This window comes from Thalassophryne amazonica, chromosome 4 (genome assembly GCF_902500255.1).
Source record: "Thalassophryne amazonica chromosome 4, fThaAma1.1, whole genome shotgun sequence".
NCBI classification, from domain to species: domain Eukaryota; kingdom Metazoa; phylum Chordata; class Actinopteri; order Batrachoidiformes; family Batrachoididae; genus Thalassophryne; species Thalassophryne amazonica.
The window spans coordinates 117,665,958-117,679,284 of NC_047106.1; the positions used below are offsets into that span (position 1 = coordinate 117,665,958).

Consider the following 13,327-nt stretch of genomic DNA (forward strand, 5'->3'; position numbering starts at 1 on the left):
GAGATAATCCATCCCACCTCAAAGGTGTGCCATATCAAGATGCTGATTAGACACCATGATTAGTGCACAGGTGTGCCTTAGACTGCCCACAATAAAAGGCCACTCTGAAAGGTGCAGTTTTGTTTTATTGGGGGGGGATACCAGTCAGTATCTGGTGTGACCACCATTTGCCTCATGCAGTGCAACGCATCTCCCTCGCATAGAGTTGATCAGGTTGTCAGTTGTGGCCTGTGGAATGTTGATCCACTCCTCTTCAATGGCTGTGCGAAGTTGCTGGATATTGGCAGGAACTGGTACACGCTGTCGTATACGCCGGTCCAGAGCATCCCAAACATGCTCAATGGGTGACATGTCCGGTGAGTATGCCGGCCATGCAAGAACTGGGACATTTTCAGCTTCCAAGAATTGTGTACAGATCCTTGCAACATGGGGCGGTGCATTATCCTGCTGCAACATGAGGTGATGTTCTTGGATGGCACAACAATGGGCCTCAGGATCTCGTCACGGTATCTCTGTGCATTCAAAATGCCATCAATAAAATGCACCTGTGTTCTTCGTCCATAACAGACGCCTGCCCATACCATAACCCCACCGCCACCATGGGCCACTCGATCCACAACATTGACATCAGAAAACCGTTCACCCACACGACGCCACACATGCTGTCTGCCATCTGCCCTGGACAGTGTGAACCGGGATTCATCCGTGAAGAGAACACCTCTCCAACGTGCCAAACGCCAGCGAATGTGAGCATTTGCCCACTCAAGTCGGTTACGACGACGAACTGGAGTCAGGTCAAGACCCCCATGAGGACGACGAGCATGCAGATGAGCTTCTCTGAGATGGTTTCTGACAGTTTGTGCAGAAATTCTTTGGTTATGCAAACCGATTGTTTCAGCAGCTGTCCGAGTGGCTGGTCTCAGACGATCTTGGAGGTGAACATGCTGGATGTGGAGGGCCTGGGCTGGTGTGGTTACACGTGGTCTGCGGTTGTGAGGCTGGTTGGATGTACTGCCAAATTCTCTGAAACGCCTTTGGATACAGCTTATGGTAGAGAAATGAACATTCAATACACGAGCAACAGCTCTGGTTGACATTCCTGCTGTCAGTATGCCAATTGCACGCTCCCTCAAATCTTGCGACATCTGTGGCATTGTACTGTGTGATAGAACTGCACCTTTCAGAGTGGCCTTTTTTTGTGGGCAGGCTAAGGCATACCTGTGCACTAATCATGGTGTCTAATCAGCATCTTGATATGGCACACCTGTGAGGTGGGATGGATTATCTCAGCAAAGGAGAAGTGCTCACTATAACAGATTTAGACTGGTTTGTGAACAATATTTGAGGGAAATGGTGATATTGTGTATGTGGAAAAAGTTTTAGATCTTTGAGTTCATCTCATACAAAATGGGAGCAAAACCAAAAGTGTTGCGTTTATATTTTTGTTGAGTGTAAATGATTACGTCGATTATTAAATTAGTCGCTAACTACGAGGTCTGTTAGAAAAGTATCGGACCTTTTTATTTTTTGCAAAAACTATATGGATTTGAATCATGTGCGCTTGCATCAGCCAAGCTTGAACCTTCGTGCGCATGCGTGAGTTTTTTCATGCCTGTCGGTTGCGTCATTTGCCTGTGGCCAGGCTTTGAGTGAGCACTGGTCCACCCCTCTCATCGGATTTTCATTGTCAGGAAAATGTCTGAACGGCTGGACGTGCGGAGGCATTCGCGCATTTGGACGAAGCCGCAATGGTGGAGAACAAAAGCAAGTCCGTGTTGGAAGTCTCACGGGACATGTTGTGACATGCCCAGCTCTCCACAATTTCTCAGATACTCACTCGACTAAAAAGCCACCGAAAGCCGTCTGAATCTTCTGAATGGTGGAAGACCTAACGCCATTGTGGCTTCGTCTCGATGTGCGAATGCCTCCGCACGTCTTTCATTACAAAATCTCCTGTAACAGTGGAATCTGACGAAAAATGGCTGATGTCCACCTTTTCTGCCATTTCTCTGGTAGTCACACGACGTCCCGGATCAACACAGCCTTCACTTTGGAAATGATCTGGTCATTTCAGCCTGTCAATGGCCGCTCAAAGCGCAGCGCACCCTCAGCCGCTGTGGGCCATCTTTAATCCGGTTGTAATGCTCCTTAATCTGTGTGATGCCCATAGGATTTTCACTGAAAGCCATCTGAATTTTCCGAATGGTTTCCACCTGGCTGCCTCACACAGTTTCTTGAAAAATTTGATGCAGCGCTGTTCCAGCCGTTCAGACATTTTCTTGACAATGAAAATCTGACGAGAGGGGTGGACCAGTGCTCACTCAAAGCCTGCCCACAGGCGAATGACGCAACCGACAGGCGTGAAAAAACTCACGCATGTGCACAAAGGTTGAAGCTTGGCTGATGCATGCGCACATGATTCAAATCCATATAGTTTTTTGCAAAAAATAAAAAGGTCTGATACTTTTCTAACAGACCTCGTATTTTGATAGCCAACATAATCATGACTAGACAACTAATCGTGGCAGCCCTTTTTTCAATAATTTGTAATATCTCACTCCACTTACCCTGTGCAAAGACAGCCTGCCGAGCACTTGAGTATGATTCACACCTCACAGAGCAACAGTAACAATACAGTGCTTGAAAGTCCGGTCTTCTGATGGTGGCCATCAGCAACAAGTCAGCAGTGGTCACATTCGGACAATCTTCTTTTTTTTCTTTTTGTTAAATTATTTTTATTTAATTATTTAGTTTGTATGAACAAAAGAAAGAGAAAAACACACAAAACCCCGGCCCAGACAAAAAAAGGTGCACATCAATACCCAAAAGCAGAAAAGGAAAAACACGATGCATCATCGAAATTCCTGCATATAATATAAGGTGCAAGGTGCCATTTACGCAGTGTACCACAGGACAGTCTTTTTTAGTTAATTTGTGTTAGAGTTTTTAAGGCAGAAATCCATCAGAACAAAATTGTCTTCCTATCACATAAAACTGATCAGTGGTGTGTGGATTGTTATCCTCATTATCATCGACCTGTGGTGGAACATCAAGCTTTTCCACTTTATTAGGCGCTTTCAAAACAGAAGGTTGCTGGACTCTTGTGGCCTGTGGCCATTTTCCATGTAATATAGAGTTGTGTCAGGAAGCATATCCGGCATAAAACCTGTGCCAAATCAACATGCAACTCCATATCGGATCTGCTGTGGTGACCCCGAGCAAACTGGGAGAAGCCAAAAGAATTTAATATAATGCATAAATTAATTGTATTATTTAATATAATGCATAAATTAATTGTATTATTATTATTATTATTATTATTACAACTGTAAAGTGTTACTCTTTGTTATTTAGGTTGTAAATACTTTAAGCTTTTGTAACTCAGTGAGCCCATATTTAGCTGTTCTAGTTGGCTTACTTTGCCTTATCCTTGGCTGGTTTCACACTTTACAATAAGGCTCCTTTTGCCAGTTAAGAACATTGGTAACTCATTAGTAAACAGTGATGGCGTGACACTTTGCTGGACTCTTTCTGTAGTTATAAATGTTTGTATCTCATAAATAAATGGTCATGAAGTGATACCAAGAAACCTCAAGATGGGTGATGGGAGTATCTGCTGACTGATAAAGTGACAAGATAGAGAGGTCTCTGGTTTAACAGAATAGATGGATAAATGCAGCAGTAACTTGATCTTGCCAAGTAATGAGGCTGCAATAACGTATGAAATCTATGTTACTATAATTAGTTCATAATTGTTTAGTAAAGTAAATTCTTTACAACCTAATTAGTTAAGTAATTTTGAATAATTTACAAATCCTTAATAAGGCTAGTCTTATTGTAAAGAAGTATGGATGCCCAAACACAAAACGGCCATGACTGAGCCCGACTCCCACACTACCCTTCTTGCGTTTTCAGATTCTATGCACCAAGAATTTTAAGTCAGTAATTCCAGAGGATACGAGGGTCAGCTGAAAGGTTCTGTGTCTTGTCCGATGACCTATCCAGATGTCAGAACACCCCCACCCGAGCATCTACCCACCCCTTTTTTAATGAAAGTTGATTAAATGCCCATCCTAAATTAAATTAATGACCCCAACACATTGTAAAATGCAAAAAATAATGAGTTTTCACAATGTTTTCTTGTTGCTTATGCATCTTACAGTGGGGTAAAAAAGTATTTAGTCAGCCCCTGATTGTGCAAGTTTCCCTACTTAGAAAGATGAGAGAGGTCTGTAATTTTCAACAAAGGTACACTTCAACTGTGAGAGACAAAATGAGAAAAAACTTTGTGAAAACGTATTTTTTGATATTTTTAAGTTGTGTTGAGGTCACAGAGTTAATTTAATTTAAAGTGGGCTTTTAAATAATTTTAATAAAAAACAGTCGAATTGATGTTGGGTATAAAGAAGTTGGGCAACTGCTCAAAGGGAGGCATTCCAGTGTGTGGATATGGTATGCACTTGACATTTTTGAACTCCCAACACTCCAGTGTTACTTTTACTCATAACATTTCACAAGTAAGCAAAAATAATCCTTTGGCTGAAATGATGAGTGATAAAACCTCAAATCAAGAACAGTATTTACAGTGGGGTAAAAAAGTATTTAGTCAGTCCCTGACTGTGCAAGTTCTCCTACTTAGAAAGATGAGAGAGGTCTGTAATTTTCAACATAGGTACTGTGAGAGACAAAATGAGAAAAGAAATTCCAGGAAATCACATTGTGGTATTTTTAAAGAATTTATTTGTAAATTATGGTGGAAAATAAGTATTTGGTCAATAACAAAAGTTCAGCTCAATACTTTGTAACATAATCTTTGTTGGCAATGACAGAGGTCAAACGTTTCCTGTAAGTCTTCACCAGGTTTGCACACACTGGAGCTGGTATTTTGGCCCATTCCTCCATGCACGTCTCCTCTGGAGCAGTGATGTTTTGGGGCTGTCACTGGGCAACACGGACTTTCAACTCCCTCAACAAATTTTCTATGGGGTTGAGGTCTGGAGACTGGCCAGGCCACTCCTGGACCTTGAAATTCTTTTTATGGAGCCACTCCTTTGTTACCTGAGCGGTGTGTTTGGTATCATTGTCATGCTGGAAGAACCAGCCATGTTGCATCTTCAATGCTCTCACTGATGGAAGGAGGTTTTGGCTTAAAATATCATGATACATGGCCCCGTTCATTCTTCCCTTAACACAGATCAGTCGTCCTGTCGCCTTTGCAGAAAAACAGCTCCAAAGCATGATGTTTCCACCCCCATGCTTCACAGTAGATATGGTGTTCTTGGAATGCAACTCAGCATTCTTCTTCTTCCAAACACAAGTTGAGTTTTTACCAAAAACTTCTATTTTGATTTCATCTGACCACATGATATTCTCCCAGTCCTCTTCTGGATCGTCCATATGCTCTCTGGCAAACTTCAGATGGGCCTGGACACGTACTGGCTTAAGCAGGGGGACACGCCTGGCACAGCAGGATTTGAGTCCCTCTCTGTGTAGTGTGTAGCCTTTGTTACTTTGGTCCCAGCTCTCTGCAGGTCATTCATCAGGTCCCTCCGTGTAGTTCTGGGATTTTTGCTCACCGTTCTCATGATCATTTTGACCCCACGGGATGAGATCTTCGTGGAGCCCCAGATCAAGGGAGATTATCAATGGTCTTGTATGTCTTCCATTTTCTTGCTCCCACAGTTGATTTATTCACACCAACCTGCTTGCCTATTGTAGATTCACTCTTCCCAGCCTGGTGCAGGTCTACAATGTTCTTCCTGGTGTCCTTTAACAGCTCTTTGGTCTTGGCCATGGTTGAGTTTGGAGTCTGATTGCTTGAGGCTGTGGAGAGGTGTCTTTTATACAGATGATGAGTTCAAACAGGTGCCACTAATAACAGGTAACAGGTGGAGGACAGAAGAGCTTCTCAAAGAAGAAGTTACAGGTCTGTGAGAGCCAAAAATGTTGCTTGTTTGTGGGTGACCAAATACTGACTTTCCACCATAATTTACAAATAAATTCTTTAAAAATCCTGTAATTTGATTTCCTGGATTTTTTTCTCATTTTGTCTCACATAGTTGAAGTGTACCTATGTTGAAAATTACAGACCTCTCTCATCTTTCTAAGTCGGAGAACTTGCACAATCAGGGGCTGACTAAATACGTTTTTGCCCCACTGTATCTGTGATGACATCATCAGTGTGTGCTGGTCTTTCCCAAGTTATGTAAATATACTGGGTGGCCCACAGTAACATTTGTGTTGCATGTTTTTTTTAATTCATTAGTTATTTTACACTTGCAAGCAATGCATTTTTTATTATTTTTATCAGTAGTAATGCACCCCCCTCCCCCCCTTCAGGCAGAATTTCACAAGGAATGCACAGGGCATCCATCCAAGGACACACAGATTAGGTAGATTGGAAACTTTAAATTGTCCGTACATGTGTATAGGTGTGAATGTGTTTGTTTTCTATAGGTGGCCCTGCGACAGACTGACGTCCTGTCCAGGGTGTACCCTGCCTCATGCTCTATGACTGCTGGGATAGGCTCCAGCTCCCCGCAATCCTTAATTGGACTAACTGGTTGACGATGAATGTGTGTGTGTGTGTGTGTGTGTGTGTGTGTGTGTGTGTGTGTGTGTGTGTGTGTGTGTGTGTGTGTGTGTGTGTGTGCGTGTGCACTGCATTTTGACACACAGATAATATTTCAATAACAAACAACATTCTTGCTTGAATCATGTATCTGCTTCCTCGTAAACCTTAAGGGCCCCTTCACACATAACATGATTGAAGCCGACTAGCACGACGGAGTAATTCCATGCCATTTGTGAAAAATCAGAGCTGCCTCCAACGCTTCGTCCACCTGTTGCTTCAACTATTTGCACACACCAAGGGCCAAAAGACAGAGAATGCCCTGTGAGAGCTCTCGCGGCAGGTGTCAGCTAAATTCCAGGTGACACATGCGAACATTCAACACCACGTGCTTGACACAGAAAATGTGGGGCCATTCACACTGTTAGCATGAAAATAATGAGCAGATGACCACTTTTGAGCTGGATGTGAAATTTGTCTAAGTGACCCCATGACTGTGGCCTTGCAAAGCAACACACGGGGCGTGCCAGAGTATCGGCTCTCCCTCAACACATGTGGCGTACATGTGTATCGCGTGTGTGTTGCGGGGGGAGCACACTTGCATGGAATGCTGATATGTATGTACAGATGGGTCTTGCCAGCCACGTCTAAGCGCACACAGCACGGCGAGCCACCTCCCAGCTGATCGCCAGCCAGAGACTCACTGACAGCTGTGAATGATGGCTTAGTGCACACGATGTGTCACATTAAAAACACAGAGACCACCACCAGGACAGATATATTAATAAGTATTATAGTAACTATATACACAATTCCACAACAAAATAACAAAAAATATGGTCACAATACACAGAAACAGAGAGTGACACATTGGTTTTTGTGCTGAATGGACAGGGGGCGTGACCGCTGACAGCAGCAACCTGTTGAGATCTCTGGTTCTGGATGTCACAACACAACTGCCCACTGCGATGCACGTGTCTATGCTTGCTGTCCTCACGTGGACATACATTAAAAACTAGGGATGAGCGAGTACACCAGTATCTGTATCTGTATCTGTTCAACCATCTAAATTATCTGTATCTGTACTCGAAGCGGGCGGGGCCTGAACCTGAAGTGGGCGTAGCTTAACCAAAAATGGGTGGGGCTTACATCTGTACATTATTTAAGTCTGAAATTGATATGGATTAATCAGAAGTTGCTATATTTATTGTTTATTTACAGAACTGCCTCAAAATTGAGATTCAAATCAATGATTTTGATCACAAAAGTAAGAGAACTATTTACAGAACAATTTACAGAGCAGTCTCAGATTTGAGATTCAATGTTTTTGATCACAATAGTAAAGGAATTATTTACAGAACAGCCTCAAAATTGAGATTCAAATCAATGATTTTGATCACAAAAGTAAGAGAACTATTTACAAAAGTTTTTTTATGAACTCAGAACATAATATTCTTAAGTGTATGAATGAATACTTACAGAACAGCCTCGGAATTGACATTCAGTGTTATTGATCACAATATTAAAGGAACTATTTACAGAACAAGTTTTTTTTTATCAACTCAGAACATGAATATTCTTAAGGGTATGAATGAATAACAGAACAGCCTCAGAAGTGACATTCAGTGTAGTAGGAAATTATGAACTAAGTATGCATGAACAAGAGTTGTCATAATCAACGCAACTTTCTTTATTATTATTATTATTATTATTATTATTAATTTTATGATCAAACTGTGATTTTTTTCAATTATTTCTTTATTTTTACTACCTAACGCTCTTGGCATTTTGATTAAGGTGTGTGTGTGTGTGTGTGTGTGTGTGTGTGTGTGTGTGTGTGTGTGTGTGTGTGTGTGTGTGTGTGTGTGTGTGTGTGCGTCTGTGTGACTGAGTAAGAGGGAGAGAAAGGGGTTGTTCTAAGACTGTTTATTTTTTAATGGTCTGTGTGAACTTGGTGATTCATGCAAACATCCAATGATGGCAAACAGGGAAATAATATGTCAGCGTTGTTCACTGTGTTCTTCTCAAAAGCACCGCGTTCAGTACAAGCAAAGTTTTCCAACTGACTTTATATCACCAGCCAGCAAACAAATGGTTAAAAAAAAACACCGGAGTGGAGTCAGTGAGCGACACAACATGAGCTGCTTTCAGCTCTGTCTTCTCAAATGCACCGTGTACGTTATGAAAAGAGTTCACCAATTAATGCTAAATACCATTGTCAGATCCCGCTTTTTAGATACACGACACACGCTCACCCTCCGATGAGTGTGTTTGTGTAAAAACCAGCTCTCCGTCTCTGGGGTCCGACCTTCGTGTCTCCACGGGTATTACCTGGCAGGGCTGCACAAAGGCTGTTCAAGCTGGTGGCGAGGAGATTCGCCTAGCTGCTCACTGCCTCCATCCGGACGTCCACCCCGCTGAAGCTGATCTCGCACCCCGGTCGAATAGCCTTCTCTGGAACCAGGATACGAACCGGCCACGCCCGTTAACGGCAGCTCTCCTCTTATGGATCAGGGCTCTTGGAATGTTGCTAGATTTTGAATTTAGTGACTTGTACAGCGAGTCCCCTGGATGTGTTATTTTCATTAAAAAACCAGACTAACCTTTTAGAGCCTTTTTGATGTTGTACACCCAATAAACTTTAACTTTTACACCTTAAGAAGCATCAATAATCCAATGTCCGAGCCTTAACACTTTAACTGCATGCTTGGAAATTTATTGCAGGTTTTGCAAGTGCCAATAACATAATCAACATAGATTATATGGTAATTATTTCACAACAGTAATTCAAGTATAATTAGAATAATGATTGGCAGAGATTTTTGTTTTTGATTCAATAATTCTGACTGATCTTACTTTGACTGGGACTGGATTGACTTCTTAACAATTTTTTCTAGGAGTGAGGGAAGGAGGTTTTTGAGGTTAGGGTCCCCAGCTCGATGAACTTGATTTCCTCTTCATCAGCTGTTAATTGTTAGCTGACCACAATCCTTGTGTGATGTTATAATCCTTCAGGAAGTGAATCCACATAAGAATTTATTCCGTCTTCAATCAACCAAAAGTTGATCTAATCCATTCTGGTATGCAATGATGTTCCTTGAGAGAGAAATCGTTGAACATTCCCCACTCAGACTTAAGGCCAGTGGTTACTCTCCGTTGTTCTGCTACTCCGTGACTGGACGGCCTGAGTGGGAGTTGAAAACTCTCTCAAATGATCTTTTATGGCTCCAATCCTCTCACTCCACGATTCCAATTGATGGTCACAAGATGGTCAAGTCTTGTGATTTCCTCGTAGCAGGGGAGTAGTGGCAACAGCACCTCTCCCTGGAAGAATAACCCCGTTTTCTGGTGTTTCCAAGATGAAAACAAGCTGAAAGCAAGCTTAAAGTCATCTTTCCTGACACCATACAAACCAAAACAGAGGCGAACTGAAGAAAAATTAAGGAGCACAGCAGCGTGAGCTGGAGTCAAGCCAAGCACAGAGAGAAAGATTGTGTGTGTGTGTGTGTGTGTGTGTGTGTGTGTGTGTGTGTGTGTGTGTGTGTGTGTGTGTGTGTGTGTGTGTGTGTGTGTGTGTGTGTGTGTGTGTGAGAGAAGCTGCAGAGAGACGTGTCTGTGTAGGGAGGGGCGGGCGCTGTGTGTGACTGGCCAATCACAGAGTGTGAAGACAGTCAGTTAGCCAATCAGGATTTTCCTTCAGCACGAGCACAGATATTGATGAGTTTTATTTGGATCATGTTCGTGCTCGTCAACGGCTCAACCCTAATAAAAACATATATCGCTTTTGTGACAGGCTGCAGAGAGCGAGTGCACAGCACGCACATTGACATTGGCTATGTGTGAAGGAGCCCTAAACAGTGCCATTACTTTTCCACATAGTCACCTTCCGTTTACACACACTTACGCCAATATCGAACAGGTTTTTGCATCCCATCGGTCATGCGTCTTTTTCAGGATGAACACATTTAAACAGTTTGAACAGTTTAAAGGGCATATCTCACTCCAATCAACACTATCTTTTAAACAACTATATACCAGATTATGAATCATTACTTCCAACTGCTGTCTTTTGTCCACAGAAAAACAACGTTCCTCAGTCAACTTTCTCTAGACGTGCCGTGTCACTGACACTTGGGCTCCAGGTAGCGCTTAGCTTAGCCATCGGTTCAGCTTAGCTTAGCCAATAACTCAAAGGGCTGGGAGCTGGTCCACATCATGGCTGTTCTGTTAACAGTGGCCACTTGTTATCACCTTTCTGTCTAACTCTGTGATCACAGAAGTGGCTTCCTCAGTGAGACTATCCTGTGTCCAGCACGTAGCGTCTTAGCTTAGATTAGCTTGACGCGATACTGAGGCACAAACCACAAACAGCTGATTCCACACTTTTTGGAGAGGAAGTGTGCTTTGTTTTCATGGCCACACGAATGGAAAGAATAAAATCTGTGGTTAGATCCGTGTTTTGAAGACCATTCTCACACACTGAAAAAAAAGAATGTTTGAACAAATTTAAAAAAGTGTTACAATTTGTAAAAAACCTGAATGAATTAAGTTGTTTGAACTTACGTTTGTAAGTTAGAGTTGATTTAACTTTCAAACTTCAAAAAAAAAAAATATATATATATATATATATATATATATAGATATATATATATATATAGATATAGATATATATATATATATATATATATATATATATATATATAGATATATATATATATCAAAAATAGAAAGTGGCAGCTGCTGAGATATTGCGTGTCAGACATAAAAGTCTTATAAAAATGGAGAGGTGTTTAATGACTTAGTGCAGTCCCTCCGATCACCTATGGATCTGTCTACGTTGCAGCGCACAACGGCACTTTGTGTTGAAACACCCGCACACATTACTTAGTTTCACAGCAACATCAAGTGGACTCGCATCAACCCACAGTATCATGCGTCATGGTACACCACTGTTCCATTCCACGCGTCTGACTCACACCGACACTCCAGGAAATCAGCCGTTCTATCACCTTTTATCCCTGGGTCAGCATATCACAGCTCATGTGGATTTTTCCCCTCTGAGGTAGATTTAAAGTGAACAGAATGCCAGGTAAAGCATGTGTGAATATTAAGAGAGAGTGGCGAAATGAAATCTGTCTTTAAAATAGCCTTCATTTATTTTGACATTTCTATTGTCCTCAATTATTGATTAAAAAATCAATTCTAGCATTATGTGTAAATTACAGCGATTAGTCTGTAATTTGTATGAGCCTTTTTAGCCGTTAATTGTCATTTAATGGCGTGTCATCCTCACATTAAGTCACAGATTACCAGAATAAGTCGATGTTTTCATCTTCCGTGTCTTCTATGTCACCCTGTGTGCAGGCATCACTGTGGATAAATACGGTGTGGTCTTCTTTGTGGATGGAACAATGATTCGCAGGATTGATCAGAATGGGGTCATCTCCACTCTACTGGGCTTCAATGACCTGACCTCTGCCCGACCTCTCAGCTGTGATGCTGTGATGGACATCTCTCAGGTATGACCTTCCTGACCCGTGAAGCTTCTTCTTGTTTCTAAAGCTTGGGCTGGCTTTCTTGCGTAAAACCAGGTTTCTAGGCCACTAGGACTCTAGGTACTGATGTGGTCTTTTGGTTGTCCAGCAGAAGCTCTTTGACGGCATCCTGGAGTAGTCTGCACTTCTACTCATTGCATGTGGTACTTCTGAGATTCACATTACCTGTCAGGGTTATTCGGGATATTGACAAATTTTGTCAATATTCATCCCCGGTAGATTCGGCTAGCAATCATGAGTGTTTTGGTGGCAAGGAAGCGAGTCTATTCCTAGTGTTCCTGTTTGTTCACCATCTCCTCAAGAGATACAAGTGTGTTACCAGCCTTTTCCTTTATATTGGCACTGGGTACAGTGCATTTGCCAGTCATGGTTTTGTACAGAATGTGTGAGTTCTTGGTGAAAGCAGTGTTTATTACGTACATCAGTCTGTTTTGTCAGTGGACCAGATCTCCCGCTCATGGTCAGGTGTGCCATGTGCATTTTGCTCATCTTAAATAGGATTCATTGTTTGTGAATGATGTGAGATGTGGTTTGCTCTGTTCTACACAACACACCTCTACCATCATCTTGCAGATTGTTTATGTAAAATCTTCCAGCTGGAATTCTCCACGAAGACATGAAGGCACTGATTTTTGCATCTTCTCTAGTCTGCAGTTTGTGTTCTGGGAGGCTATGTTGACTTTCAGTGGTTGGATGGGTCGCTTCCTTTGCTCTGCTTTCTGATGTAGTCTGATTTTGATGTTGCAGAGGAGAAGATGAGCTGCATGAAAGGAGGCATTTTAAAGTCAATTTTTACATTGAAGTTACCAGCAATAAAAAAAAACTCCCGACTATTCTCAACAAAATTTCATGGTGTTGCTCATGCGGCACAGCGCAGGTGACTCTGTGCTGGACAGGAATCAGGTAACCAGTACACTGGGGCTCAGTACCAGGTGTCTACTTCAGACAGTCTTAAGCCCCTTTCACACCGGGCCTACCGAGAGTTGCATAATGCAGTGTACAGACTACACAGCTCTACACTGATCTTAAGCAGCTGCACACTGAGTTTATGCTGCCCTATGTGGCAGCATGCTGAGGGATGCAAAGGAGTACGCGAGACAGATGCAAAAATTGATAGTTTAATTTTTTTCTGCGTAGAGCACTGGTCACAGAAAGTGCACAGTTTTTAAGTCTGCACAACACTGCGCTACTGCATGCAAAT

General features: G+C 42.2%; 1 protein-coding gene across 9 annotated transcripts in view; it reads left to right on the forward strand.

Moving 5' to 3' along the window:
* Positions 1-13,327, forward strand: part of tenm4 (teneurin transmembrane protein 4) — a 626,167-nt gene that overhangs the window by 472,155 nt on the left and 140,685 nt on the right. For all 9 annotated transcript variants that reach the window (XM_034168462.1, XM_034168463.1, XM_034168464.1 and 6 more), the window contains one exon: positions 11,936-12,090. In XM_034168462.1, coding sequence (XP_034024353.1) covers positions 11,936-12,090 — 155 coding nt within the window. The remainder of the gene's footprint in view (positions 1-11,935; positions 12,091-13,327) is intronic.